We start from the raw sequence: 25,719 nt of genomic DNA, 5'->3' as shown, positions 1-25,719 counted from the left end.
ATGCAGAGCAAGGCCCTTGCGCAGGCCACGCCCCTGCCCTTCCCGGCACCGCCCTCGGGTTCCAGGGATGGAGACCGAACGCGGGGTGCTGTCTGGGCTCGGCCCGCTGAGCATCCTCGGGAAGAGACGGTCCTCCTGGTGAGACCCAGCAGTACGGAGCCCTCGCAGCTTCTGCCCTACAGATTGACTCTCTAGGCTTTCTGTTTCCCTTCCAGCAGGGAAGGTGGAACTTCCTGTTTTCTGTCTTAGGGACTTCCGGAAACTACTGCAGGGCTGAAAACAACTCGACACGCCGAGCTGACGGCTATTCAAGGAAAAAAAAGGACGCGAACTTGGGCCTTTGCCCAGGCAGTTGTAAAATCTCTGTTTTTCGGTTATGGTGCTCTGCGCACCATCCAGAACAGACGCCCTGGGAACCGCCGGAAGTAGCTCAACGGAGAAACAGGAAGTCCCGCCTCTTCCTCCCAGAGGGAAGACGGTGAGCCGGAGGAGTCAGTCAGAGGGCCAAGCAGGAGCGATTTCCCCGACAAACAGGTGAGTTATTCTCCGACGGGGCGGGGGGTCTGGCGGCGGGGATGGTTTGGCGTCGGCGGGGGTGCCGGGGCAGCGGCCTGCGGGCCCGAGCGGGCGGCGCGGCGTCGGGTGTCCGCGGGCCGGCCGCGCCCCCGCCCCTCCCCCGCCTCCGCCCCTCCCCGCCGCGGCCGACACCGCCCAGCCACTCGCCGGGACTCAGGCCCTCGCCCGTCGGTGGCGCTCGTCCCGCTGCCCGGCGACCTCCGGCCGGTGCTGCAGCTGTCGGGGCCGCGTCGGCCTCGCGCCCTCTCGGGCTCCTTGGGCGCGGGTGTCCCCTCGGCTGGAGCGCTGACAGCCGTGCTCGGAGTCCGCCGCGCCGCCCTCGGCTCCGGGATTGGCCGTTCCCCGGTCCGTCCCGGAGGAACACGCTTCCCCGGCTGCCCAGCGTCTGCTCCGAGGGACGGGCTTCCGCGCAGAGGCTCCGCGCAGCCCGCTCCCGTGCACCCGGGTGCCTTGCCGAAGCCGCTGCAGCCTCTGCAGCCTCTGCCGCCGCTGCCACTCGCGCTTCTTCCGTTACGCCATGCCGGTGACCGGGAGCCCACGACGGAAAGGTAGGTTCCTGCTCTGCGCGACTGCCGGGGGACTCGGGCCCCTGCGGCGGTCGACCCCGGTCAGCTTGGCAGTGGGCAGTGCGCTTCGTCCCACTTAAACTCGGCACCCTCGGGACCACCGCCGGCTGTGCTTGCCTTCTGTCTTCAGTTCAGTCTGCTGGGCGATGGGAGCAGAGGCTGCTGACCCCTGTTGGTAGCGTTGGGTTTTGAGTGGAGCATTTATATTGAAGAGTTCTGGAACAGGGCCTCTTGGAGGAGATGGCCTCTGTGAAGACACTGCTCCACACTCACACCCCCTCTCTTTCTCTGTATCCCTCTTCCTCTCTTCCTCCCCCCTCTCTCCGATTTTGTTTACGACAGCCACAAAAGAAGAGAGGTAACATCTATCTCCATCTCACTAGGAACAAAGAAAGACCCAGGAACTAAATATGCCCATGACACAAGCCTGTGTCTGCGCACAAACACATGAACTACAGGACAGTGCAGGAGAAACAGGCTCTTTTAAAGGACATCTTCATCACTCGCTCTTCCCTAGGCATTTCTATAGAGGAGACTGACAGCATGAGTAGCACAGCCTCTGGGTGCTGCAGATTTCATCACCTTGGAGCTTTCGCTGGGATCCTTCAGGAATCTACCTTCAGTGACTTGGAAATAGTATTAAAGGAATAACCAGGAATAATATAGCTGCTGAACACAGGGTAGGGCCAAAACGTGGAACTATGCTGAGCCCTGGGTACTGGGTAGAATGGCTGGCATTCTTCACAGACATGCCTAGTCTTGGTATTTAAACTATGGCACTCAGGAGTTAATGATCTTCCTATGATAAAATGCCTTTTGCATTTTCATCCTCTCCAGAGACAAGAAACTGAAGAATGGATACCTGGTGCACACCCTGAGTTCCTAGTTCGCTGGTATAAAATGGCCAGGATGCTACAAAATCACCAGTCGGTAAGCACGCACAGCTTTGCGTGCTGGCTGCTCCACTGTCTTCTGTCAGCTCCAAGTGGGAAAGCATGGCCACAGAGGGTGCTCCTTGAGGAGGAAGCAGCACTAAGAGTGCCCATATCAAGGTTAAGGGGAAAATATACCCAAAACACATTTTAGACAAGAAGAAAGTTAGAAAAGGGGAAGGTAGCTCTGACATTAGCCATTCAAAATCTACAGAAGAACATGGATGTCATAATGAATAGCTTGTTCATAAACAACTGACCTTAGGGAAGCCAACAGCTAAGGAAGTGTGTAGAGGGCAAACTGGAATCTGTCCTTGGGTGCTTGAGAGGTGGCTCGGAGGTTAAGAGCACTGGCAGCCCATCCAGAGGACCTGGGCTTGATTCCCAGCACCCACATGGTGGGTCGTAACCATCTGTATCTCCAGGCCTGGGGGATCTGATACCCTCTTCTGGCCCCTTAGGCCACTAGGTACCTATGTGGTACATAGACATATATGCAGGCACAACACCCATACACATAAAATAATATTTTTTAAATTTGCTTTTAAATTTTCCTCTTGGACATACTTTATTCTCTAGACCCAAGAGTGTGAGATCTTACAACAAACTAGCAAGGGCAGTAAGAGAGAAGGCAAGGGATGGAAGGCCCTTTGTTCTCCAGGAGCTCCTGCTTAAACTTTCACAGGACCCCTCCTTTAACAGGAGCTGCTGACAAGAGGAAACAAATCACAGCAGGGAAGTAAGGGAGGGGGTGACCAGAGCTCTGAGGGCTGGGATTTAGATGACCTTCACTCTGCCTCAGCTTCCTCAGCTCTTGGAAAGGCTGGCATTGCATCACAAGCTAACTACAGCATCGATCACGTGATCACCTCCCTGGTTTCTTTCCACTGCTCAAGGACCACAAAAGAAGAACCAGCTTATCTTCTGCATCAGGAAGGTTGGAGGAAGTTGACTCTGGAGGGCAGGGTGAGGAGCAGGGAAGGACGTTCCCCGTGTCTGCCCAGTTGAGCTCCAAATTTAAGCAGGGTTGTGGAAAAAGAAATCTGAACAAGACTCGGGCTAGTGACCAACTCCCTTCTGGGATCTGCAGGCTGATGTCTGACATCTGGACCATATTATGGCCAACACAAACCCTGCATTATCAGACAAATACTAAAATTCCCAATAATGACCTGGATAAAGTATTATCAGTTGAGGGGCTCAGGATAAAGTTTAATTGGTGGCCAGGTGAGTTACATAGGCATACAAATTGCCCCCAGCATGAGTTACATAGTCTGGATTTGGTTTCAAAGCAGCTCTTATCAGTTTCCAAAACAGCTGCACTATTCTATTTAACAGCATGGACTACAACGCCACATTTTCTGGACTCTAAGCATAATTCTTTTGTTGTTTATTTACTTTATGATTGGTCTAAGCTTTCCCCACAATCCTTACATCTCCTGCTCTCTAATATATTAAACATATTCACCCCAGAGTCACCTTTAATCATAGATTCGTACCTAAGAAAACAAACACAATTTCAGACTTACCTTCAAATTCCTGATTTTTGCCACTTTGTCCTCAACTTCCACAATAATTCTTCCCCCTTCTTTGGCCTCGCTAAGAAATGAGAACAGAATTCCAATGAGAAGAAATACTTTTTGTTTTCTTTTCTGAGACAGAATCTTAGGTAGCCCAGGCTGCTTAAATCTACTCTCTAGCCAAAAATGACTGAGCTTCTGATCCTCCTGTCTCTTCTTCCTAAATGCTAGAATTACAGACATCTGCTGCCCACTTAACACACACACACACACATCAGAAACAAAAACAGAAAAGACAAAAAGAAATTAGTTTTCTCACTCCTGTCCCTGTTCCAGGAAGTGCAATGCCTGTCTCCATAAATAGCCAAAAGCACGTGAAGACTCCCTTGAGGGCACACTTTCCTGATCAGACACTTTGACTCCGGAAGCACTAACTGTCACCACCATTTATTTCGGTGATAATGTATAAAGCACCATATTGTGTATGGACACTGTAATTTCCCTACCCACCCTACTCTCCTGATACCACTTCATAGCATGTCTTCATTCTGACAGAATTTTAAAGCCTAGAGAAATTGCATAACTCATCCAAGGCCACCCAGCCAGGACCAGTAACTGAGATTTAAGTCCAGATCTGTCTGATCCTTAACTATAGCTTTAAAATAAGGCTTGGAAAATATCTTTGGTCCAGTGCAAGACACAATTTCTCACCGTCTCTGAACCACTGTACAAAGTACTGATGAGAACACTGCAGTCCTCTCTGCTGAAATGTTGGGCGTACTTCTGAAGTTGGAGAAAGCCAAGGTACTAAGAAATCCTCCTACACTGTCCGTACGTGGTAACACTGCTAGCAACTAGCCCACCTTTACATTCACTATAAACTTCTTCTTGCGGTGCTAGGGATTTAAACTTACTCATTTTAATAGGCTTTTTTAATGGCTTATTATGGTGATCCATGCATCTGAAGCCCACTCTTTTCATAACAAAAACCTCTGGCTAGGACAAGATGGCTCATCAACTGAAGGCACTTGGTGTATCTGGAATAAAGTCCTAGATAAAACTTCGCTCTAGCTGGGCAGTGGTGACACATGCTTTAATCCCGGCACTTCAGAGGCAGAAGCAGGTGGATCTCTGTGAGTTGAGGGCCAGCCTGGGCTACAGAGGTAGTTCCAGGACAGCCAGGGCAATACAGAGAAACCCTGTCTTGAAAAAACAAAAAACAAGACAAAACAAACAAAAAGTAACTAGCTAAGTAGCATCTTTGTTAGTTGAACTTAAGTTTCTGTTGTTTCTTTCCCCTTAAGGCTTTACTGTACTTTCTTGTCCACTATACAGAAGACAGTACATGAGAGAGGTATTCTTTTGTGGTGGAGGCGATCAAGCCCATTGTCTTATACATCTAGGCAAGTGCTTTATCACCCAGTCACACACCCCCCATGTACAGAGATATTCCCAACTCCCAGGATCATCAGTCCACAAGTAGGTGAAATTTTCCTACCTCCTCTGCTCACCTACAGACATGTTGGCATTAAATTTTAAGAGGGCAGAAAGGACATCAATCTCAAGGAAGAAGCTGACTTCAGCTGGGTGGCACACACCTTTAATCCTAGCACTCAGGAGGCAGAGGCAGGTAGATTTCTGAGTTCAAGACCAGCCAGAGAGTGGTCCAGGACAGCCAGGGCTACACAGAGAAACTCTGTCTCAGAAAACAAACAAAAATCAAAAACAAGAACAACAACAACAACAACAAAAAGAAGCTGGCTTCAAACGGTTCAAACCAGTCCTACTAAGGAAAAGCCCTAAGCAAGGCAAAGCAGTCACTATTACTAGCTGCCAGAGCCCATCAGCAGAATCCATCTTTAGCATCAAAGACTTTGAATAGAAGTAAGTCTACAGGCTGCCTACATCAGAATTAAGAAGAATACAAGAAGGCTGAGTTAATTCAAATGTTTAGAGGAGTAGAGCAGATGATAACCAGCTTCTGGGGGGCAGGGATTTTATGTGTGCTCTAATTTGAAAACCACTGTTCTAGAGGGGAATTTAACCAAGCTACACATTTGTATTTATTTCTTTTTTTAAAACTCAAAAAAGGAACAAACGAAGAGGCCAGAAGAACAAAAACGATCACTAAAAATATGATTAACACCTGATTAGACATGAAATGGTAACAGGTGATATGATCAAAGTTCATTATCTACATATGTGCAAATGTCATAATAAAGCCCATTATTTTGTACAACTAAGACATGCTAATAAAATGTATTATAAAAAGATTGACATGGAGACAGGTGGTGTGGGATACACTTTTAACCGCAGCACTCAGGGGGCAGAGGTAGGCAGATCTTTTTGAGTTTGCCACCAGCCTGGTCTACAAAGGGAGTTCCAGGACAGCCAGGGCTACAAAGAAAAACCCTGTCTCAGAAAAAAAAGAGAAAAGAAGATTGACGTGATTATCATTTTAGTCTATTTTATAGATCAAAACCAAAAACCAAAAAGTGAAACAAATTAAGGTACCAGGTGAAAGTAGAGGGCAGTGGGGCAGAGCTCAGTGGGGCAGGTGTTTTCTCCAGTGGCGAATGACTCTGGACAGGCAATGGCAGCATCTCTAACCAACAAACAGAATTTCTGATTATGGGAAACATATGGGTCAAGGGGAGGACTCCAAAATCACTTCTGTGTTATTTCATCCAGCATTTTCTCAAGTCCTATAGAACACAGGAACAATTTTGAGCATCTTGGGAAGGAGCAGTGTGGTTGGTTTAGTGAATCAAATCCTGCTTCTAGAACTTAAGCAAGACCATGTTCTCATTTGGAGAAAAATAATGTAAGCTTGGGCTAGATGGTTCCTTCTCAAGCACAGTTGTCAGTCCTGATAACTTACCTGTAAGTTGGGACAGATGACACAGTCAGCAGACTCTCCGTATGCAAAACAGCGTCAATAAGCAGTGGGTACCACCACCATCTCTGCAGAATTCTGTGGGAATTGGAGAATGGTCTAGTCTAAACGTCTTAGCTGAGATCACACTAATTGTTTACAAAACTACTCCTGAATCAGTGACTGTGGATCTGCAGCCTGCTAAAAATCAGCTCACACCTGGAGACCAGGAGGCTTTTGATGATCTAATCTACCACTTACTCTCAAGCCTCTTCACTGGAGCTGAAAGTAAATAAATTCCCTGATTGTTTTTCATTTTTGTTGGATGAGATATGTTATTCTCGGCAACGACTGCAAGTAACAAAGGGTTGCAACATCCTTTTCTTAATCTAATCCATGCTATTTGAAACTCCTGGTTTCCAAGGAACTAAAAAGTTAAGAGTGGTCAATACTGCTATCCTAAGAACCCTAAAAATTAGTTTAGAAAGAATGAAATCTACCAGCAGTTACCTCCTCCTGGATAGCTGCTCCCTGGAAGCCTCCAACCCTGAGTCACTGCGTGTAGTTATGCAAACCCAGATGTTTAAAAACCAATTGTCCTGGCTGTCCTGGAACTTAGGCTGATAGACCGAGCTGGCCTTCAACACAGAGTGGTTCACCTGCCTCTGCCTCCTGAGTGCTGGAATTAAAGGCATTTGCCAACAACACTGGCATGGGTATATCTTATGTCTTCCTCCTATCTCATGGTTCTCATTCTGTCAAAACTTTTCAAAGCAAATGACCTCTACAAGGACAAAACTAACACCCCATGATACTATTTCTGTCATAGGAGACAAAGCCTTTCTTGACCTCTGTGTACTGGACATTGAAGATTTTTTTCTACAATAAATCTCAAGATATGTCATCTGGTATAGAACCACACTCTGCCAATTTTCTCGCCCATCACACCCTGCGTCTGTCTATCCACGCACGTGTCCAAGGCTCCCATCTACACCCTAACAGCCTAAATTTACTTTCTCTTCCTGCTCTTACTTTAGAGAGCTCTGCACTTTCCCCTCCTGTCAGAAAACTCAAAGATCTTTCAGAACAGTTCAGACATCAACCCTTGTGCAAAGCCTTCTTTGACTTCCCGAGTGGGAGAGGATGAAATGTTCAGTTCCACAATGGTTGCCTCAAGGGCTGAGAGGTGTGGAATGAGGCGCAGGCACAAGGAACTGGCACTAAGGAGCAACTTCCCCTTCCCATGTCACAGTTCTGTTCTTAAATCACGTCAGCTGTTGAGCACAGATTGAAATCACATTCTCTCTCTGGGCCTCAATTTCCCTCCCATATCCCGACAATCCTTTTTCCTAAGTCCCCACAGAGGAATCCCATGTATATATGTATATGAACACACCTTTCAGTCCTCTCGGGTCCTCCTGGGTCACCATAAGGAGTGGAGACTGCCCACCTCTTTGCACCTCCTCACGTCATGATGCACGAGAAAGGCCCTACTAAGTGCACCAAGACCGGAGCCAGGGTCCCAAGAAACTCTTGTTGGCAAGATGCCAGGGACGTGTAGACAGGGCAGCGACCTCTGGAGGGAGGCACACAGGAACCGCTATCTCCTAGCTTGACGGGAAAGCTCGACTTGAAGCCCTGTCCCTCCAGGCCTTCATGGCTTCTGGACCCTGAGCCCTCAGGGCACTGTGAGTCTGATTTTTCTCCAGGCCAGTCCACCTAGAGAAAGGCGCCTTCTCGCTCTCCTCTCAGTTCACTTGACACCTCAGGCGTCCCCCCCCTGCCAGACTCACCGCTTGCTGAGAGGCCGGACCCTTATGGCCACCTGCACATTCGCCACCCCTCCACCACAGTCCAAGACCCACACAGCGGGTATAAGCAGTGCATAAATTACACACCAATTAGTTCTTCTAGCTACTGATCAACGGGAGCATCTTTATACTTATCTCTTTGGTGAGGGTGTATAAAATATATACTTGAAGATTCTTTTCTAAGTGTGTGTGTGTGTGTGTGTGTGTTTGCGTGTGTGTGTGTGTAATAGAGAAGGGGAGAGAATGGGTGCGTACTTGTAGAGGAAGTCTGTAGGGTGGGGTCCCCCCGAGGATATTTTTTACTTATAAAGATTGCGGGCGCACTCCCGGCCGCCCCTTCTGCTTTCCTGTTCTCCGCTGGAACCTCTGGTTCTGTAAGTCTATTTATCAATTAAAGCTGTATGTATTATTACAATTTCTGTCTGCATTCATTTTTGCCGATACAGAAGTCAGTTTCCGCCTTCCACCTTGTTGAGGCAGTCTCCAGTTTCTGCTTCTGTGCTGTGTATCCCAGGCTGGCTGTGTCCCTCCACAAGAGCTGAGAGTGCTTACTTGCCCTGACTTCTCACTTGTTCATCAGGCTTTAGCAGCTATCACTTTACCTGCTCTCTCCCTAACCTGTTTCCTATTATTCTGACTTTTGCTGCTTGCTCTTCAAATAGCATTAAACTTTTACCAATAATATGTACTGACACGTTCAATTTTGTTAATCTGCCTGATCATTTCTGGGTCTTTTTCATATACCATTATCCAAACTAATAATGACAATAAAACTCATTTTTTCTCTTATGACTTGTATCTTTTGTGATTGACTCAAAAATCTCAAATCATACATATAACTATTGCCCCGAATTACCTTCTAAATGTTTTATAGTTTCACCTTCAATATGTAAATCTTTTATTAAGCTGTACATGACTATTTCCAGCTACATAAATTAGAACTGCGTCCCATGAACAGCGAGCTCCTATTTGCTGATGCGCACACATACAGACAGCTGCAGTTAAAGGTGTGAAAGTGGAACAAGCTAACCTGAGAAGGAGCTTGACACCTGGAGCCCTGCTTCTGACTGCTGTACTTCTCAGGGCTCTGCTCAGCTACCCTGACAGCTCCCAGAATGCCCTGCCCTCTTTTAGGGTACCCTGTGCCCTGCAATGGCCTTCCTCCCTCCTCCTGGGCTCTGCCACACATTACGAAGTGTCTGATAACAAGACTATACACTGCCTGGGGGCAAAGTGCCTACAATCAGACATCTAAGGACTGAACCATGGGACAAGTGTTGGCTAAAGTGTCATGAAGTCAGTGGACTGGCCTATGACTCAAAGAGTGGCTATACAGTCACACCGCCTTGGCTAGAAACTAGCTCCACCATTTAAGAACTGCACAGAGCTGCACAAACTGCGTGCCTACCCTAAACTGAATGCACCATAGTGGATAAAATGTAGGACACGGCTTCAGAGAATGTGCTGGGGACTAAATGAGATTATGAAAAGTTTACACCAACTAAGAGCTCAAAACATTATTGTTATTTTCATGGAATTCTGTTTATTACCTTTATTACTCCTTAGTACCAAGTCCTTAGTATTTCAGACACTTCCAATTTTCTGGGGTAAACACTATCCCTCCCAAAAATTGCAATGACAGAGGCCAGGTGGTGGTTGCGCGCGCCTTTAATCCCAGCACTCGGGAGGCAGAGGCAGGTGGATCTCTGTGAGTTCAAGGCCAGCCTGGTTTACAAGAGCTACTGCCAGGACAGGAACCAAATAAACTATGGAGAAACCCTGTCTCGAAAATCAAAAGAAAAATGAAAAAAAAAAGAAAAAAGAGAGAAAGAAAAGAAATTGCAATGACAGTTGCTGCTAAGAGCAGAGGCATTTAGATTCCCTGCACTCTCACAAAGACTACACTGTGTCAAGAGAGCTAAGGGTCCTGCTACCTAGGACTACACGGGACCTGCAACAATAACAAGTAGCACCTCCAATTGCCTTCACTCAAAATGTTCAGATGCTCAAGTATACACCAAAGTGGTAAGCACCAGCCAGCACTTGAAATGCCACTTCTCCTTGCTTAGCCAGTTTTTGAGGGTAAATTAACAGGAGTCCAACAAGCTGACTGGTAATAGTCACATTAAACCTTTTTGCTCTTGAAGTTACCTTCATATTTTAAAAGAATCCAGGGCTGTTTATGAGATGCTGTGACATAGAAAATACACTGTCTCCCCTCCCTAGGAACTAGGTGGTCTGGCCAATCTTATGTCCTACCACTTAGAACTTTAAAGGACGCAATGATGGAGACGCAGAGGGGACTCAAGAGTGCATCACAAAGGTGGTAGTTTCTCCAGTCAGTAGCAAAATTCTAAGCAGACTTCTTACAGGATGTGGCCAAGCTATGACCTCAGTCAGACCCCCAGTCTCTCTCCTGGAACACATTTCTCCAGCCTGCTATGACTCTTCCAGTACATGCCCCTCTGCTTACATCAGTCAAAGCCCATTCCTAGCTGACACCCAAGAACCATGAGCAGCAGTGCAATGCCTCGCCCTCAGAGAACACAGGATCAACACGAGACTGTACTGCCACGGCCAGTTACTACCTAGTACTCCGCTATCCCGACGATCAGTTTACTTGCTACAATGACTGGGACAAAGCAGGCAGACAAGAAATGCTTCCTGTATGAACTCCACAACTAGGGAGAATGTTAGGCCACCGTGCAGAAACACCCACTAGCACTCACTTATTGCCAAGAGGGTCCAAGTGCCAGGTGGATCTGCACAGCTTAACTCATTCGGGAATTTACAAACTAGGATTCTTTTCACCACCTAATTAGCAAACCTACCTCCCCCGCCCCCCGTGTGTATGTATATGTGTGTGGTGCGTTTATTTTTAAGAGAGAAATAAAAAAATTAGCATTCTATTTTACTAGCATTCTCTTCCAGTAAGAAAAGCCTAATTTGGGCCGTGCAGTGGAGGCGCACACCTTTAATCCCAGCACTCGGGAGGCAGAGGTAGGTGGATCTCTGTGAGTTTGAGGCCAGCCTAGTCTACAAGAGCTAGTTCTAGGACAGGCTCCAAAGCTACAGAGAAACCCTGTCTCCAAAGACAAAAACAAACAAACAAAAACCCTTTTAAGCGTTTTTCAGGTTTGTAGAAAAGTTGTAGTGGAGCACAAACAGTGGGTATGGTCCCAAAGCAATGTCTCCACTTCCTGTTTGTGCCGGCCATTATTCTAGATTCTAGAAAGCTAACACTTGGCTATTTTAATAAATGTACCTTGTAAGTGCTAAAACAGACCTGCAAATGTAGTGGAAGTTACCTGGTGGGGTTTTTTAATGTAACCAGTTCTCATCTGCTGTAGCACAGAGCCTGGCTTGTGCCAACAGGAATACTCCTATCTGGAACAAGTACCAAACATTTGAATGTGAACATTGATTTTGCTCAAGTTATTTTATGGATGTTAGTGAATTTGGAGTAACTTCTATACAAAGTTGTCCTGCTTTATGAGTTATAGCGTATGTTCAACAGACAGGAGATCTTCGAATACTTTCTAATCAGTATTTTGTTTCAAGATGGACTAAGATCCCACCAATTAGGTACATATGAAAGACCCTCAGAGAGGACCTTTCCTCTCTGATGAAGACCCCAGAACCAGGACACTCTGAGACCAGGCCACAGGATGCAATTAGCAAGAGGTTTATTGAGTAAACACAGGTACCTGCGGGCAGCAAGTCTTTCGGAGGACTTGCGCACCTGCCAACTGGAGGATGGGCTTTTTATAGGGAAGAGCAAAAAGCAAGTTTACAGAAGCAAAAGCGTGGTTATCGATCGACCGGAATGAGGCGGGGGCATGAATGGTTTCCCCTCTTAGCATGGGTGTCAGCAAGAAGCAAGTTTACAGAAGCAAAAGCGTGGTTATCGGAATGCGGCGGGGGGCACGAAAGGTTTCCTCTCTCAGCATGGATGCCTGGCAACAGTCATCCTGTTCCTATCTTATAACTAACCTGCTTTGTTGACATCCTATCTTATTGACATCTTGCCTTGCAGTCTTTCTATCTCTATCTCCTGTTCTCTCAGGCACCTGGGATGTTCTTACGGGAGCAGGCTGGCTGCTGATCCGGAGATTTGTTTAAAACAAACAGGACATTCCCCCGGGAGCATGCTAGCTGCGGGTTTTGAGGAGGGGGTCTGTAGGGTCTTTCATTTCCCCCTTTTTCTTTTGTTAATGAGTTAAATCTTTTACTCAAAGCAATTACAGAACCTCGGTATCTTGTTGTGGTAACATGTGATACTGATGGGTCAGTACTAGGGCCTGAATGACTGACAGCCTATCTTTTATAAACTGGACCAGGCAGTTTAAGATGCAAGGCCCAAACAGGAGTAGCAGAAGGAGGATAATCAAGGGACCCATCAAAGAAGACAATAGAGTTGTAAACCAGGGAGACTTATTAACCCATCCATCGAACCATCCTTGTTGTGATTCGAACAGCTTTGTCTCTGTCTTAACCTCTCTCTAAGCTTAGTCATGGATCTTCTAACCAATCCAGTATGGTCAGCATAAAAGTAACATTTTCCCCTGAGTGTAGCACAAAGACTCCCTTTCTTTAAAAGCAACAGGTCCAGGCCCCTCCTGTTATGGAGCACCACCTCTGAAAGATTTGCTCAGACAATAGCCATATGAAAACTAGTACAACTGATGGGACAAAATAACTTATACTTTACAGAGCAGTATTGGGAGAAGATGGTAGAACATCTCTAGGGTGTACATAGCTCTTAACAAAATTATCTGAATGAGGCTTGAAAGTAACTACATGGTAGACATTGTGAACCACTGTAGACCCGAGAATAGCACCCAACACTGTGGCAATAATAGTCTATTGACTACAAAGAGCTTAACTCAGCCCTAAGAAACACATGGATGCCTTCTCATAAGAGGCAAGTTCAGTATTATGAATACAAATCTCTTTTGCTGTAGACACCGGGAGTGTTGTTCCTCAACTCCAGAGAATGTGCCGGAGAGGTCAGTTTCGGTCCAGCTGGCACCACATGGCATCTACAGGTTTCCATTGCATCCTGTAGCATCAGCTTTATCCAAATGTACAGGGTTGTGTCCATTGTGAGAACTTTAACAAACAATGAGAGAAAATGCAATACAGGATGACAAATGTTTAAAACAAAACAAAAAGCCCTAAAGCCAGAGGACAGCGAATGAGGACATAAATATCTTTTTGAGACTGACTTACCCAGGCTTTACATTTGTAAGTACAGCATTAAAAAAAGTTTTAACATCCCATTGATATATATTTTATCATATATTAAACCATATCTGTTTATCTTTTGAAAGCCATATCATTTTATAACCCCACAGATTAAAACAAGATTTTCCTGTAGAAAAACAAAACCTATCAAGAGGTAAGGAAGCTTTAGGTGTGTTTGCTTTTTCTCTGAAGTTATCTGCACAAAACGGTCTGATCCGGAAAAATCTCAAACTGTAAAAAATAATTCCTGTCAATAAGTCCCAGACACACAGTGGAGGAACAGAACAGAATTGCCTTTTGCTTCTGCTGTCTGATATTGTGCTTCAAAAGACCCTAAAGAAAAATGAGCAGAGCCCTGTGGGTTTCTGACTCTAGGAAAGAAGAGCCTAAAAGGTGATGTAAGCCCACCTTATAGCGGATGTGCCTGCCCTGTGTAAGCCTTGAGCTCAGGATTTCATCACCAGGGTCAGCCACTGTCAGCGGATACATGAGCAGCAGCTAACTAGCCAGGCAACAGAACTAGTGGCAGCGATTGCCGGGGTGTTTTGAACCCAGGACAGGACAGGAGGGAGGGAGGTCTGTCCAGTCATTTTTGCTGGTCTCCAGGGCCAATTATGTCAATTTGTTCTTTTAGAATCTTATTTATCCTATCTATCTGACCTGAGCTTTGGGGTTGGTAAGCTTAAGTTCCAATTGATCCCCAATGTCTTGGCCACACCCTAACTTACCTGGGCAACAAAGGCAGGTCTATTATGGGACATGATTATCTTGGGCATCCCAAACCTTAGGATGATTTTTTTTTTTTTTTTGATCTTCTTAGCCATTACATTGGATGTCTCAATCTTGGTCAATGTATGATGGCTGTCTTCTTTGGCAAATGTGTGGCCTCCTGGAGGCTCAAAATTTCAGCAGATGTCAACAGTCCTTTTTGTCTGTATATTGCTTTGAAGCATACCTGCTGTTAGTATAGACGTTCCCTCTGCCATCTATAGAGCTTGTATCAAAGCCACAAGTTCAGCGTTCCGGTCGGGCCGCCATCCCTGAAGGGAGGTTACTGGCCCAGATCATTTGTTTCCTGTCCACCAATGTTGCCCCCGCCTTCCGCTTACCTTCAGTCCGCCAGCCTTGTGCCCCTGGCAAGCTTCGCCCTCATTTTCGGCTCTGCCTGGCACAGCTTAGCCTGCCATTTTGCCATTTGCCTGTCCTTTATGCAGATGCTGGTAGGATCCTTAGTCCATCGACGTCAGCCCAGCACAGGAGCAGTAGTCTGGCACAGGAGGGCACCTGTGGTAGCATGGTGACTGCTGTATCACAGTCTGACATGGGTGAGGGGAGCAAGACTGTAGAGTGAGCAGTCAGGGCTCATGCAGGCTTTAGAGCAAGCACAGCATCAAGGCAGTTGCTAGGAGGTGAGGATTTCTTCAGCGGTGATGGCAGGGAGAGGTGGTCATCCTGGTGAGGAGGGCGTGGTAGAGGCAGAGGCAGACAAGCAGCCTGCGTCTCCTGCAGAACTGAAAACAGTAGCGAAAGCAAAAGTCCCTCGTTTGGTCAACAAAAGGCTTTGGTCATACATTCAGAAGTGACCAGGGAGGAAAGAGTCATTTATTTGTCTTTTTCCCAAATTTCTAGTTCGTAAGGTGTCCAGTTTGTATTCTTTACTCAGTTCCAGTGTTCCTCTTCATTTGTCTTTGATCTTCTGTTGCCCAGGCTCCTAATCTGTCTGAGTCCTATCTTTCTTTTGCTTCCCGCCTCTCTCTCTTTCGCTTCCCTTTCTCTGTCCCTCGTTTAACATTTTTTTTTTTTTTGGTCTCTCCAAATTTTACTAGGTATAATCTTGTGACCTATCTACTTGCTGTAACTTTTTCTTATATCTGATGTTGCCTGTCCTATGTAGGCCATGGCTACTGCTGTCTGCTGACTTTCAGAGGTTGGGTAAAATGCCTGTAAACTTTTATTAATCATTTAAGGAGCATAGATTTTAACTGGTCCCTGGAGAACCTCTCTTACCTTGGCCGAATTAGTGGGGTGCCTTGCAGCCCCCCCTGAGATTTGCCATGAGCCCAGCATTTTGACTGTCAGTTTCTCCCTTTAAGAATTAATTAGACATTATCATGTAGAAGAATGAAGATAGATCCATATTTATCTCTATGCACAAAACTGAAATCCAAACAAATTAAAGACTTTAACATAAAACCAACAATATTGAACTTTTTATAGAAGGAAAAAAAGTTTAAAATTCATTTTCAAACACAGCCTCAGTGGCATAGACATTGAGAGAAACAATCAATAAATAAGATTTTTAAAACTGAGACGCTTTTTGTATAGCAAAGGATATAATCAACGGAATGTAATATCAACCTGTAGAATGGGGAGGTATCATGAGACATATAAGGAACTTAGGAACTTAATCCTCATAAAAACAAATATTTCAGTACAATTATGTCACTGTAAATTCTCAACAAATGAACTTGAAATGACTGAAAGATATTTAAAATTTGCTTAAATATAACATCCTTAATCATCAGGGAAATGCAAATTAAACAATTCTGAGATTTTATCTTATTCCTGTAAAACTGACCAAGATTAAAAATATCATTTGACAATTTATGCTTACAGCTACTTTGAACATTAGCATGGTGGATTTTCAGAATTAGATAACATATTACCTTAAAAACTTAGCGACATCCTTTATATTATCATTGACAGAATCTGAAAACAACCCAAAATGCACCTTTTTTATATTAATAATAAATGAGAATCTTTGCCATGTTTTTTTTTTAAATAGCCATAAACATTATAAAGAGTCAAAAGGGCCATTTTAACTCAACCTCATCATTCAGTAACACCCCCTTTGCCATCGTAGTGGGGTGAGAGGCTTTAGCAGATCTTTGCCTTGTGGGGCAACTCGGGGCCCCCACCTTATCACAAGCATTGTGAGCAGACAAGTGTTAAATTCAGATCTAAACATGGGCTGGCTTAGAAGCTCAGCTGGGCTGTTCATATGGCCCTGGCCCTGTGCCAGGCCTTTTACAGCAATAGTTCTTGAAGACAGTGTAGTCCTGCATCCATCTAAACAGAGCTGGGAATTTACTTTCCTCTGGACACACTGCATAGTAAGAAATATAGAAACCAACAATCTGTAGGTTTTTTTATAAGCATATTATTTTAAAGTGACTTAATTTAATTTTCCCAATTTTTAAACCAGAGGCTTTTACCTGGATGCAGCACATGATGACTGGTATAGAGCATCCCCGGAAGACAGATGTTATCAGGGCTGGTAGGCCCTTTTAATGTCAGCTTACTCCATTACCTGCCACTCCTGAATCCACATTCACCATTTACCAACAGCCACAGGGATATTTACTTGCAATCTCTTGCCCTACTGCCAAAATGGAAAGGTCCAGGTTCTTTAGGGGACCTTTGCTTTTTAATAGGGTATCCGACCCCAGAGAAACAGCCTACTGTAGGTTCCCAGGCTTACTGGGTCCTGTGGGGAGGAATTAGCACCAGCTTGGACCCAACTGGCTGGCATGTGTCTCCACAGGAGGCCTTAGTTCTGTGACCCTGGCGTTAGCACCAGCTACTTCCCCTGGGCAAGGGCCACAGATCTTTGGCACAAGGTTTTACATGGCATTTGCAGATGGGGGCTGCCATTCAATCTCTAGCACCTTATTTTCCAGGGAAAACAAGCCTTCTCCACAGGGAACCCCACTGGGGATCCTTCCAGGACCTGGCTTCAGTCTCAGCTCTGTCCATAGTGAGCTCCTAGTTGTATAGCACAAGCTTCCCATACCCCACCTCAGTACTCACAGCAATCTAGCAGCTTTTCTCTGAATGGGATTCCAGAGGCCCCAGGAGGAATTCCCTCCAGGGAACTTGTGAGGTCAGGATTGGTCCACCGTCTGGAAGCCTCAACTCAGTTCCTCTTTAGCCCTCACACTGCCAGTAGCAGCTGTGAAGACCTTTGCACTGGCTGTAGGGGGAGGGAACACCTTGGACTGTCTAAGGCAGCCCTCCTCCCCCAGTCCTCCCCTGCGGTGCTGGTGGACTTCAGGTCAGCAAGAGAGGACTTCACTCTCAGCACAGGGATTTCAGGGGGTGCCCACAGCTGCCCCCTTTTCTGACTTGGGCCAGGGTTGCTGCCATGCCCTGCCCTGCGTCCTGCTGAGAAGTTTGCTCAGAGGCCAGGCTGTGCCACAGGAGATCACAGCCCTGCTTCCTCCCCCCTTGCAACAGCAAGCAGGGCAGTTCAGCAGCACAGCCTCAGCAAGGCACAGCCTAGAGAAGTAAAGGAGGGGCAGACTATCAGCGTTCCTTTTGGATTTTCATAGAGTTGGGGTCAAAGAGGTGGTTATTTACTGCCCCATGGTACCAGATTTAGACTCGAGTACAAACAGATATACAAAACAAAGAACATATTAAGCACAAAAATACACAGACAATACAGATGCGCCGGCGCGGATTCGGCGTAATGCCGAAAGCAAAATTTCAGACGGAGACAATGGGAGTCCAGACCTCCCTTCTCCAACCAGATCCACGTATCTTTCCGACACGGGTTGAGCCCCGAAGGCTCCAGACGCCCCTGGAACGTCTTCCAAAAGGCTGCGAGGGAAAGTCCGAACTCGTCAGTTCCTTTCTACCTCGCCAGATTCAGAGCACTCAGATCTGAGCGCACAGAGCTTAACAAAGAACACAAATGACACAGACACAGACTAACGAATGGGTGCTGGCCAGCTTACCTCCCGGTGGTGGGTCGGTAGCTCCTGGGTGGAGGTCTTCAATTCCCGGCCAATGCACCAAATGAAAGACCCTCAGAGAGGACCTTTCCTCTCTGATGAAGACCCCAGAACCAGGACACTCTGAGACCAGGCCACAGGATGCAATTAGCAAGAGGTTTATTGAGTAAACACAGGTACCTGCGGGCAGCAAGTCTTTCGGAGGACTTGCGCACCTGCCAACTGGAGGACGGGCTTTTTATAGGGAAGAGCAAAAAGCAAGTTTACAGAAGCAAAAGCGTGATTATCGATCGACCGGAATGAGGCGGGGGCATGAATGGTTTCCCCTCTTAGCATGGGTGTCAGCAAGAAGCAAGTTTACAGAAGCAAAAGCGTGGTTATCGGAATGCGGCGGGGGGCATGAAAGGTTTCCTCTCTCAGCATGGATGCCTGGCAACAGTCATCCTGTTCCTATCTTATAACTAACCTGCTTTGTTGACATCCTATCTTATTGACATCTTGCCTTGCAGTCTTTCTATCTCTATCTCCTGTTCTCTCAGGCACCTAGGATGTTCTTACGGGAGCAGGCTGGCTGCTGATCCGGAGATTTGTTTAAAACAAACAGGACATTCCCCCGGGAGCATGCTAGCTGCGGGTTTTGAGGAGGGGGTCTGTAGGGTCTTTCACATACTGTGTGTGACCAGCCCTATCAAACATAGGCTAAAAAGTCACCATTGGACTTTTACATCCCATTACATAATAAAAAAGAAATCGGAGAGAGGGGGGAGGAGGAGAGGAAGAGGGATACAGAGAAAGAGAGGGGGTGTGAGTGTGGAGCAGTGTCTTCACAGAGGCCATCTCCTCCAAGAGGCCCTGTTCCAGAACTCTTCAATATAAAGGCTCCACTCAAAACCCAACGCTACCAACAGGGGTCAGCAGCCTCTGCTCCCATCGCCCAGCAGACTGAACTGAAGACAGAAGGCAAGCACAGCCGGCGGTGGTCCCGAGGGTGCCGAGTTTAAGTGGGACGAGGCGCACTGCCCACTGCCAAGCTGACCGGGGTCGACCGCCGCAGGGGCCCGAGTCCCCCGGCAGTCGCGCAGAGCAGGAACCTACCTTTCCGTCGTGGGCTCCCGGTCACCGGCATGGCATAACGGAAGAAGCGCGAGTGGCAGCGGCGGCAGAGGCTGCAGAGGCTGCAGCGGCTTCGGCAAGGCACCCAGGTGCACGGGAGCGGGCTGTGCGGAGCCCTGCGGGGAAGCCCGTCCCTCGGAGCAGACGCTGGGCAGCCGGGGAAGCGTGTTCCTCCGGGACGGACCGGGGAACGGCCAATCCCGGAGCCGAGGGCGGCGCGGCGGACTCCGAGCACGGCTGTCAGCGCTCCAGCCGAGGGGACACCCGCGCCCAAGGAGCCCGAGAGGGCGCGAGGCCGCCGCGGCCCCGACAGCTGCAGCACCGGCCGGAGGTCGCCGGGCAGTGGGACGAGCGCCGGCGCCGGGCGAGGGCCTGGGTCCTGGCTTGCGGCGAGAGGCATCGGCCCCGGAGAGGAGGGGCGGAGGCGTAGGAGGGGGCGGGGGCGCGGCCGGCCCGCGGACACCCGACGCCGCGCCGCCCGCTCGGGCCCGCAGGCCGCTGCCCCCGCACCCCCGCCGACGCCAAACCATCCCCGCCGCCAGACCCCCCGCCCCGTCGGAGAATAACTCACCTGTTTGTCGGGGAAATCGCTCCTGCTCGGCCCTCTGACTGACTCTTCCGGCTCACCATCTTCCCTCTGGGAGGAAGAGGCGGGACTTCCTGTTTCTCCGTTGAGCTACTTCCGGCGGTTCCCAGGGCGTCTGTTCTGGATGGTGCGCAGAGCACCATAACCGAAAAACAGAGATTTTACAACTGCCTGGGCAAAGGCCCAAGTTCGCGTCCTTTTTTTTCCTTGAATAGCCGTCAGCTCGGCGTGTCGAGTTGTTTTCAGCCCTGCAGTAGTTTCCGGAAGTCCCTAAGACAGAAAACAGGAAGTTCCACCTTCCCTGCTGGAAGGGAAACAGAAAGCCTAGAGAGTCAATCTGTAGGGCAGAAGCTGCGAGGGCTCCGTACTGCTGGGTCTCACCGGGAGGACCGTCTCTTCCCAAGGATGCTCAGCGGGCCGAGCCCAGACAGCACCCCGCGTTCGGTCTCCATCCCTGGAACCCGAGGGCGGTGCCGGGAAGGGCAGGGGCGTGGCCTGCGCAAGGGCCTTGCTCTGCATCGGGTCCCCTAACTGGTCCGTTCAGAGCCGCTGTGCGCGACATAGGGTTACCCCAGACAGTGCAAAAAAGACAATCCATCGACGCCAGAAGGGCATCTCCCGTGTGTAGACCCAGGGACCCCCGAGACTAATAGGGCCATGAGGATAATCTACTTGAATTTTCATTGTGATTCACATATCCACGTGAGGGAATTGCTTCTACTGGAATAGACCGTTTCCAAGATGGTACAACTAGTGAACGTGGAGCATAACTCAAAACTCGAGAGTCAACCTTTTGTAGTCTATAGTGCAGACTCAAATCTCATGGCCAAAATTGGCGTACATGTCTATGCTTTAAGAAAGTACAGTGGACTGGGTAGGATGTGGCGTTTCAGTGGCTCCTGGATCTTAAGTAGTTTCCACGTTGCCTATAGTTAGCAGAGTGGGAACAGGAAAGGTACATAAGCAAAATAATAAGGAAGGGAGGGGTCGATTGCTGGGTAGGAAGCAGTATTAATCTTCGTTATCCTTATATTCCTCTCCCTTTTACCCCCATAACAAAATACCATCAACCGAACCTATTTAAAGGGATTCTCTGTTTCCGTTCGCAGTTTGAGAGTATTCATTCCTATACTGGGGAAGGAATGGGCAGTGGTTTCCTCAGAGGTATCAAGCTTGTGACTGCTGCTGCTCTCTGGGCAGCTGGGAAACAAACCTCCATCAGGAGCCAGAGGTGATTATAAAGGTCAAGACCCCTCCCCTAGTAAGCCATTTCTGCTGCACGTCTCAAAGGTTCCATAGCCTACTCCAAACATCTCCACCAGTCTGGGAAGGGGTGACCCAGTACAGGAGCCTTTAAGGAAAGTTTCAAACTCCAACCATGATAGGAGTCAGTAATTAAGTTCTCACAAGATAGGATTAAATTCATCTTTATGCCTATGTATTTTTAATATATCCCATCAGAGAGGTAAAATTAAGTCCAGGGACAAAATGACACCCGACATTATCTGAGAATTTAAAACTAGAGACACAGTTGTAGCTCAGTAGGATAGAGCATGTGTTTGATCCCTACACCACGCACAAGACCAAAAAAGAAAGGAAGGGAGGAATAGTGCTCGACCAGGCTGCAGTGTGACACCTGTCCTCACTACTGGGAGGTCTCAGCTTCCTATAGTGGACATTTTCTGGTAAGAAACTTTGGTGTCAAGCTGAGTGGTAGTGGCACACACCTTTAATCCCAACAATTGGGAGGCAGAGGTAGTGGATCTCTGTGAATTCAAGACCAGTCTAGTCTACAAAGCAAGTTCCAAAATAGCTAGGGCTGTTACACAGAGAAAACTTGTCTTGAAAAAACCAAAAGAGCTGGGCAGTGGTGGCACACGCCTTTAATGCCAGCACTCAGGAGGCAGAGGCAGGCGGATCTCTGGTAGTTCGAGGCCAGCCTGGTCTACAAGAGCTAGTTCCGGGACAGGCACCAAAGTTACAGAGAAACCCTGTCTCAAAAAACCAAAAAGAAAAGAAAAAGAAAAAACCAAAAGAAAGAAAATATATGTTTTGCCTGCATCATTTGCTACCAACAACTACAATAAAGATATTCTCGTTCTTGCAAAGAATGTGACAACATACTTGACCACGGTAACTTCAGGAGGGGCTTACTTTCTATAGTTCTAAAGGGTTGACAGTCTACTTTGACGGGGATGAAAGTAGCATGAGGCTGGTTACACAGTGTCCTCGGTCAGAATCAGAGAGAAATGAATTCTGATCCTGCTTCCTCCTTTATATTCCTCCTGACCCATAGGATGATGCTATCCACACTCAGGCTGGGCCTTCACTCTTTAAACTTTCTTGGATACACCCTCATAGACATACCCAGAAGTATGCTTCTATGCTGATTTTAAATACAGTTAAGATCTCTGTGAGTTTGAGCCTAGCCTAGCCTACAGAGCAAGTTTCAGGACAGGCCCCAAAACTACAGAGAAACCCTGTCTCAAAAACCAAAAATACATACATACATATATATAAACGCAGTTAAGTTCAATGAAGACCACAGTAGCACCTTCACAACATAGAAACAACATTTTAAGTCATAGCATTATGGCCCTGGCCCCTTCAGTCTCATTTCATTTTATAATGCAAAATTCATCCCTAAAAGTCCCCACAATATTGAGCAATCTCAGCGCTGCTCAAAGTCCAAAGGTTTTACCTACACACACCTTTAATACCAGTATTCAGGCAAAGGCAGGTAGATATCTGTGAGTTTAAGGTCAGCCTGTCCTAATCTGTATAGTTAATTCCAAGTCGGCAAGATCTACACAGTAAGACCCTGTCTCAAAAAAAGGGGGGGGGGGTCATAATCTCTTCTAAGACTCAAAATACACTTAACTATGAACCTCATATAAATGAAAAAAAAACAAAATTGCAGATTTTCAATATACAATGGCAAGGACAGGGTTTCTCTGTGTACCCTTTGCTGTCCTGAAACTTGCCTTATAGACCAGGCTGGCCTTGAATTCACAGAGATCAGCCTGCCTCTACGTCCCAAGTGCAGAGATTAAAGGTGTGCACCACCACGGCCCAACTTAGAAAATGTATTCTTAAATAGGAACTGAGGTGGCATATTTATCTGAAACAAAATCTCTGGAAAATTTTAGAATTATTTTGCATATGTATGTACACATATGTGTATGCGCATTCACATCTGTCTACACACATGTGTGCAGGTATATATGTGTATTGTGAAAGTATACATATATAAGCCCAAGGTTGATATTGGGTGTCTTGTTTTGATTCCTCTCTATACTGAAGCAGAATGACCTTGAAAGTTTAAAAAACACATTACTTTAGTTTTATTTGCTTTGTGTGTAGGAATGTTTTTCCTAGATGTATATGCACATTATATACAATCCTGGTGCCTGAGGAGGCTAGAAAGGATCACTGGATCCCTCGAAACTGAAACTGTGATGAGTATGAGCCACCATGTGTTTGCTAGGAACTTATCTCTGCCAAGAGCAAAGCGCTCTTCACTACTGAGCCGTTTGTGAGCCTACTACTTGCCGCCATGAATACCACCATGCCATTCATTGTCTACCATTGTTTGACCCAACTTTCTTGTGACTAGTCGGATAAATCACCTACTAGTACAAACAAACCCCTACCTTCTACCAGCCCCAAAGCTTACAATGTCATCAGATAACATCTGAGGCCTAGAGATTTCCCCCACTTTGCCACCTGATGTTTCCACCAATGTACTCAAAAAGTTCATTTATTTATAAATTTGTTATGTTACCATAAAAACTTCACGAAGATGAAGCATGGTGGTGCAATGTGTTTTATCCCAGCACTCAGGAGGCAGCAGCAGAGGCAGGTGGACTTCTCTGCATTCAGGGCCAGCCTGGTCTACATTGCAAGTTCCAGGCTAGCCAGCCCTTACTACTTTGAAACACGATATTTGGGAAAACCTAAATCTGTTTCTTCTGCTCATGGCCACTCACGTTTGGCTTCAGAATGAGCTGTCTCTGGTGGTCTTCATGGGAGATAAAGGAGAGCCGCTTTTTCTCTTCCTGTTGACCTAGCGTGTGTTTTTTCTGAGGAGTCTGCGTTCACCCCTATGGTGGTTTGAGAGAAAATGGCCCCCAAAGATGGTGTGGTCTTGTTGGAGGAAGTGTGTCACTGTGGGGTGGGCTTTGATGTCTCCTATTGCTCAAGCTATGCCCAGTGTGGAACACAGTTCACATTCTGTTGCCTGTGCGTCAAGAAGTAGAACTCTCAGCTTCCTCTCCAGCACCATGTCTGTCTGCCTGTCACAATGTTTCCCACCATGATGAAAATGGACTAAATCTCTGAAACTGTAAGTCAGCTCCAATTAAATGTTTTCCTTTATAAGAGTTGTTGTGGCCATGGTGTCTCTTCAGAGCAATAGAAACCCTAAGACACCCACTGATACCAAGGGCAAAGACGGATTGACAAAAGAAATTGTTCCTCCTAAGTCCAGCTTGGTGAACTAAGACATTTATTGGTGTTATAATACTCACAAGGGTCTGGGGAACTCAGCCAGTTCGACCACTAAAAAGCCCCAGCCACTAAAACTGCATCTCTAGAGAATCCTGGACTGCTAGACTTCCCTTTGCCAGATATGGTGATGCACGCCCTTAATCTGAGTGTTTGAGAGGCAGGGGCAGGCTCTGTGAATTTCCAGCTAGCCTGGTCTACATAGTTAGACCCTGTCTCAAACGAAACAGACTCCACAACTTTCAAAACGCAGAGAATAAGTGTAAGGGGAGGGCTCAGCCACAAATGGGACACCTATATTGTGCCCCTCCCATCAGGGTTCACGGATCAGCACAGAAAAGGGGTGGACAGACCATAGGAGCCAGAGGCTGGGAAGAGCTGGACTGAGACGGTGTCATCTGGACTTGATAGGACCACTGCGCCATGAACGGACAGCATCTGTGGTTGCCTGTGTATGACTACACAAGCCAGTTGTGGTAGCATACACCATAGAATTTGCTGAAGGACGCTCAAGTTTGAGGCCAGACAGGGCTGTACATTTTGTGGGGCATGGTGGCACACACCTTTAATCCCCTTACTTGGGAGGCAGAGGCAGGCAGATCTCTGAGCTTGAGACCACGCTGGTCCACAGTGCTAGTTCCAGGATAGCCAGAGCTCAGAGTTACAAAGAGAAACTCTGTCTCAGCCTCCCACCCAATAAATAAAACTCCTGCACACAATCAAGCTCATCCCTAACTAAGGCACCATGGATGACTGCGGCTTCTGAAGAAAGGAGAGCCCGTTCTCCTTAAAGCTCCTAATAGATCCACCACACTGCAGTGGGTGACGTCATGTCCAGGAGTCTGTGGGCAGCACACAGATGTATTTACATGTTATTAAACAAAGCAGACGTGAAGTTGAGGGAGTGGGGAGGTGGAAGTAGATCTGGGAGGAGTGGAAGGAAGAATAAGGGATGAATATGATTAAAACACAATATATGAAATTCAAGAATTGATTTTAAAAAAACATCATTTTTAAAAAGTGTCTTCTCCATGCAATTGATTACCACTTATATTGTTGTGCCTGCATCACACAGAACCTGCAAAGACCTCCACAGAGCTGGTATCCGATGCAAACACACTGGGGTTTACTCAAGCTACCTTGGACCGTAATCCAACACACTGATGGCCCTGAGCCGTCAGAGTAAGGGATTTTGATTTTTGTTTTGTTTTGTTTTGTTTTTTTGATTTTTAGGCAGGCTCCTCTGTGTAT

The 25,719-nt window shown here is 47.0% G+C and overlaps 2 protein-coding genes across 2 annotated transcripts; one reads left to right on the top strand and one right to left on the bottom strand.

Moving 5' to 3' along the window:
* On the top strand, positions 1–3,559 carry LOC142844264 (uncharacterized). Its single transcript, XM_075962600.1, has 3 exons — positions 1–138; positions 430–1,124; positions 1,980–3,559. The coding sequence occupies exons 1-3, from the start codon at positions 1–3 to the stop codon at positions 2,026–2,028; spliced, it is 882 nt and encodes a 293-aa protein (XP_075818715.1). The 3' UTR covers positions 2,029–3,559.
* LOC142843725 (uncharacterized) lies at positions 3,499–19,940 on the bottom strand. Its single transcript, XM_075961603.1, has 3 exons — positions 19,359–19,940; positions 6,476–6,568; positions 3,499–3,673 (listed from the first exon to the last, which is right to left on the bottom strand). The coding sequence occupies exons 1-3, from the start codon at positions 19,904–19,906 to the stop codon at positions 3,574–3,576; spliced, it is 741 nt and encodes a 246-aa protein (XP_075817718.1). The 5' UTR covers positions 19,907–19,940; the 3' UTR covers positions 3,499–3,573.
* Between the last annotated feature and the right edge of the window lie 5,779 nt (positions 19,941–25,719).

Source organism: Microtus pennsylvanicus, chromosome 2, assembly GCF_037038515.1.
Source record: "Microtus pennsylvanicus isolate mMicPen1 chromosome 2, mMicPen1.hap1, whole genome shotgun sequence".
Classification (NCBI taxonomy): Eukaryota; Metazoa; Chordata; class Mammalia; order Rodentia; family Cricetidae; genus Microtus; species Microtus pennsylvanicus.
This window is presented reverse-complemented; position numbering and strand designations above follow the sequence as displayed.

Excerpts from the sequence above, each read along its gene's own strand:
- LOC142844264 (XM_075962600.1), top strand. The coding sequence starts at position 1 with ATGCAGAGCAAGGCCCTTGCGCAGGCCACGCCCCTGCCCTTCCCGGCA. Across the intron at positions 139-429 it reads GGGAAGAGACGGTCCTCCTG|CTCAACGGAGAAACAGGAAG; the intron begins GTGAGACCCAGC and ends CGCCGGAAGTAG. Across the intron at positions 1,125-1,979 it reads CGGGAGCCCACGACGGAAAG|AGACAAGAAACTGAAGAATG; the intron begins GTAGGTTCCTGC and ends CATCCTCTCCAG.
- LOC142843725 (XM_075961603.1), bottom strand. The coding sequence starts at position 19,906 with ATGGTTTGGCGTCGGCGGGGGTGCGGGGGCAGCGGCCTGCGGGCCCGA. Across the intron at positions 6,569-19,358 it reads CGGGAGCCCACGACGGAAAG|AATTCTGCAGAGATGGTGGT; the intron begins GTAGGTTCCTGC and ends CAATTCCCACAG. Across the intron at positions 3,674-6,475 it reads TCATCTGTCCCAACTTACAG|CGAGGCCAAAGAAGGGGGAA; the intron begins GTAAGTTATCAG and ends CTCATTTCTTAG.